The sequence below is a fragment of the Aphanomyces astaci genome, assembly GCF_000520075.1.
Source record: "Aphanomyces astaci strain APO3 unplaced genomic scaffold supercont1.21, whole genome shotgun sequence".
NCBI lineage: Eukaryota > Oomycota > Saprolegniomycetes > Saprolegniales > Verrucalvaceae > Aphanomyces > Aphanomyces astaci.
In genome coordinates this window covers 528,932-533,585 of record NW_009798284.1, presented here as the reverse complement: position 1 = coordinate 533,585, position 4,654 = coordinate 528,932, and the positions used below count along the sequence as shown (strand labels likewise).

Sequence of the window (4,654 nt, the reverse complement as noted above, 5' to 3'; positions counted from 1 at the left end):
AGCTGCAAATGTCCGCAGCCAGTTGACGTAACGAAAAACGTCGCTCTTCAACGCCTTGTTCCGCTGCAACTGCAGCTGCTTTTGAACCGCTGTCTTCAGCGATTCCGGCTTGATCGATTTCGTCATGACTTCGACGACCATCTTGCCTTCTTGATGGAGTGATGGAGTACCCACTCCTGATGATCTTGTTCCAACGAGCGCATCAGCTTGTCCAACATACGACCGACGCGGGACTCCGCGTCCAAGATCTTCGTATCGAAGCGAATCGCTCGCTGCAGAACGTTGCTTCAAAACGTCCAGGTATTGAGGGTCCTCCTCAAACGCTGACTTGAACCACACGACCCACTCATCGTTCGTGATGGAATAGTGGTCGCGGTTGAAGTCGAACAGCGCGATCCGGCGCTTCGAAAACGGGTCCATGCAGGCACTCACGGGCATCGCGAACGGACGCGATCCATTGCACTGCAGAGCGTTGATCTGCCCCAGATACTTCTGGTACTCGCGCATAAAAGCGGGTCTTTCGGCCTTGGTCGAGCCCGAAAATGCGGGAGCGCCGGTGCATTCCACACTTGCGGCGCCGTACGGCCGTAACCGCCATCGCTGCCCATGTCCGTATCGTCACGGACGTCCGACGGGTCGTTGTCGGCTGGCAGCGGCACTGAAGCGCCATCTGCTTCAGTCGTTGGTGGAGCAGCAGCTGAGACAAACGCTGCGACAGCTGGTGTTGCTCGGGTTGTGGCGGGGGTGTAAAACCTACCACGTGGCGGTTGCCACTCATCGACAGCAGGTGGCTGTCGTCGTCGGGGAGATCTGAACGGGTTCTCAACGGTGCGCCGAGCGGCGCGTCCTCGCGGCTCCTCAATCCGGTCACGCGACCGCGATCGTTCTTCGGCGTTCTTTGGCATTTCCTCGTCGGAGGAGTGTTCTCGTACCATCTCCAGTGAATAGCTCAACAATGAACTAAAGATATCTTTGTATAGTCTCCCGCTTCTTGGCTTTCGGCCACGGGAACTTCGTCAAGGCAGCAAATATACACACTGATATTAGTGAGGTTAAACACGCCACGATGCGCCTACTGACTACCATTCACTAAAGTACTCAGTACCTCCACTAAGGTACCGGAACCTTTGACACGCCACACACACAGAGTGTGTGTGTTTGCAATGGGTCAAACTAACGCACGACCCAATTGCTCTGCACGCTGCAGAACAGTGTTGAATTGCGTGAATGAGTGGCCCGATATCGACGGTCGACTTGTCTAGACCACCTGTCGCAACTCGCGCCTCTGTGCAACTTCTCAACACAAACACAATGTTGGGGGAGAAGTGGACTCCCGGGCAAAGCTTGGTGGTGTATGAGCAGTTGGAGGCAAAACTAGAACTGAACTACTCACTAACTGACTAAACTAACCCTATACTAACTCTAAGTCTAAATCCCCTTTTGGTTCCACCAATCATCGAAGACTAGACCTGGCCTTTCCTGACCCTACCCCTTCCTGCTCGCACCACACACCGCGCCGCCCGAATGGCTCCAGCCAGGCGCGTCGAGTGGGTGCTAGGACTACGGGTATGTCCATCTTGCCAACGCAACACTCCCCCCATGCCCGTGTCCGGCACCTAGCTCGTGTAAGACAACTCACAACAATGATATGAAGGAGGGTACTCTACAACCGTTCTAGGGCCTCGACCAGCTCTTCGCGTTGAGCGCCGTTTGGCAATTGGTCGGCAAACGACTGCACCAAGGATGGGATCTCCTGGTGCATCGCCGAGAGCTGTTCCCAGCTTGCTTCGAGGCTCTCTAGGACTTTCCATCGGATTAGTAATTCCCACTGGTTAGAACCGGGGTTGCGCCTTGCGTCTTCGATTTGGTCAACAACCAGTATGGTCCCTTGCTCACTGACGTGGTCGATAATTTCTTCAGTAACATGAAAGTGGCTTTTCGCGTAGAACTTGAGTCGTGAGTGATGTGCTTCGCGTTGCACCCCCGTAATCAAGTGTTCTATGACACATAAGTAGGGCAGGCACTTGAGGACTCGGAAGTGGCCAATCCACGTGACTAGTAGCTTGGGGTAGTGTGTGTTCTCGTCCACTCGTGACCAAAGCACAAAGTCTCCTTCTGTGACCTTTATTTCGTTTTGATTTGTCTTCTCAAGCATTCGCTTGTTTTCGGCGGCGTGCTGTTTGTCGACGATTGTTGAGTGAACTTCTTGTAGTGATCTTCGTACTTCTTCCACGGCTTGCCGTAGTTTCTTCTGTTTCCAGTCGATCGTGTGGAAACTAGTCTTTGATAGTCGCACGTTGACTTTGCCAACGATGGTGTTGAGCGCTGTGGTCGGCTCCAAGCCTGTGAAGCATTCCATGGGGCTTGTGTGGTCCAGCGTCGCCACCGGCGTTTGGTTGATGTTGGCTTGTACAACCGGTAACAGATAATCCCACTCTGTTTCCTTGAGTTTTGTTTCTCTCGGCATGATTCGCATAAGGCCCAAAATGTCGCGGTTGACTCGTTCGACCGTCCCGTTACGCCATGGGCAGTATGCAAGCACTATGTTGTGCTGTGCTCGTAGGCGCGTAGCAAGTTCCTTCATGATGGAGTTCTTGAAATAGCTTCCGCCGTCTGAGATCCAAACTTCTGGGACTCCAAATAGCGCCGACCATTCCATGATGGCTTCGACGGCAACTTGGCTTGTCGGGCTGTCGCATGGGATGAGGCGGCAGTAGTGGGTCAAGTCGTCTTTAAGGACCAGGACGTACTTTGGTCCTCGCCACGCTTCGCCCGTAAATAGGAAGTCGAAGTGTAGGTTTTGTTTCGGTGCGTCGCGTGCCAAGCATACTGTTGAGGTCGTTGAATGACCCTGCCACCCCTAGTGTGCGGGCACAGCAAGCACGTCTTCATCCATGCCGTGAGCTTTGCATCAAGCTCGCGGATGTAGAATAATTTCGGCATGTGGGCTGCCATGGCTTGGTGTCCGCGATGGCCCATGCTGCCACAATGCGCGACGATGCAGCGCCGCGTAAATAAGTCGTTGGCGTCGTCGGGTATCCAAATTCGGACATGGACTTCGAGGAGCCCGCGGTAATCATGGCCGTTGGGCTTGGTATATGTAGAGTGAACCTGAGCGTGTCGTATAGCGTCGAGGTCCGGCCACACGAAGTCGGTGTCGTCCAGCGACCGAAGCTTTGGTGGCGACGGCTTGTAGACTTGCCAGGGTTGTTTTTTCTTCTTTGCCCATTCGCCCAACGCGCGCACGTACTTTTGATGTTCCGTCCTACGGAATGAATGGTGCCGCCGTTTCGGCTGGCTTTCCCACCAAATTCGTCGTACTTTCGCCTCTGTGGGCTGTGGTACATGTATGCCCATCGGCTCATAAGGTCGGCTCATAGGTTGTGCACTCCGTCGATGTGCTGGATGACATAGCGGTACTGTCCGATCATGTCAGCCCAGCGGATCAGCTTCTCGCGCGTGTGTGCTTTGAGCTCTTCGTGGGGCGCGAAGACGCGTATGAGGTTCTTGTGGTCACAATGCATGAGGAACCGCTTGGGTCGTAGCAGCAGGTACTTGAGGGTGTCGCAGGCACGCGCAATAGGGTATCCTTCTTTTCGATAACTGGCCAGTTGACTTGCGTTTAGTCAAACATGCCGCTTTCGCATACGAGGAGTTGATGCTGTTGGTTTTGAATCGGGATGTCGTCGCCGTAATCGTGGACTTGGATGACCACGATGGACCAGCCGTATGCGGAGGCGTCGGTGAACAGGCACATCTTAGCGTCTTCATGTGGGTGACATAATATGAGCGGCGTTTCGCATCAGTTCTTTGACTGTGTCGAAACTGTTCCGTTCTTCTTTGGTCAGGTCAATCGTGATTGATGTCGCGATTCTTTTTTTTTTTCCAACCAACGCTTCTGTGAGTCGTTTTTGGAGTCGGTCGATCGTGTGGGCAAAGCCAATCAAACTGTCGCGTATCCAATTCACTGTGCAGATGAATTGCTGCAGCTGACCTGCATCGGTCGGGTACGGGAACTTGCACAGCGCTTGAATTCTAGTAGGGTTTCGGCGCTCCGTCGGCGTCAATGATTCTGCCGCACCATTTGATTTCTCTGCACAGTAGCTTGCTCTTGTGTGGGTTCAGACGCAGTCTGAACTTGATACATACATCGAACACGGCGCGCATCACGCTCACATACTCGTCGATGGTGTTTGCCCACACCAGGATGTCGTCGAACCAAATTAGGACGTTTTTGTACAGTAGGTCCTTGAAACATTCCACCATGGTGTTCTGGAAAAATAGCGCCGAGTCACAATGGCCTTGCATAACCCTCGTTGGGGTCATGATGCGGTAGCCAAGCATAAAGGATAGCAGTTCTTGTGAGTACTTCTCGAGTGGTAGTTGCCAGAAACCTTTCGTATGGTCGTACTTGGCGCCGCGGACGTTTTCTAACACGAGGAACTGGAACGGCATGGCGCCAGCGAGTGGGATCGTTTGGCTATTGATGATTCTGTAGTCGATCGTAAGACGAAAGTACTGCAACAGTTCTTCGATTCTCCACTTATCGCTTGTCTTGACGAGTTTCTTTCCTTCCAGTTTCATAACCGGGTTGACGGGGCTGCAATGGGAGCTTGAGTTGTTTGCATAAATATCTTGGTCTTGCTCCAGCTGT

At 53.1% G+C, this 4,654-nt stretch overlaps 1 protein-coding gene across 1 annotated transcript; it reads right to left on the bottom strand.

The window, feature by feature from the left end:
* Positions 1-1,663: 1,663 nt before the first annotated feature.
* H257_09055 (hypothetical protein) lies at positions 1,664-4,584 on the bottom strand (the record flags this gene model as incomplete). The annotated part of the gene is made up of 6 exons (XM_009835173.1): positions 1,664-2,730; positions 2,859-3,265; positions 3,421-3,554; positions 3,650-3,757; positions 3,891-4,072; positions 4,128-4,584. 6 exons carry the CDS (start codon positions 4,582-4,584, stop codon positions 1,664-1,666), a joined length of 2,355 nt encoding a protein of 784 aa, XP_009833475.1.
* Between the last annotated feature and the right edge of the window lie 70 nt (positions 4,585-4,654).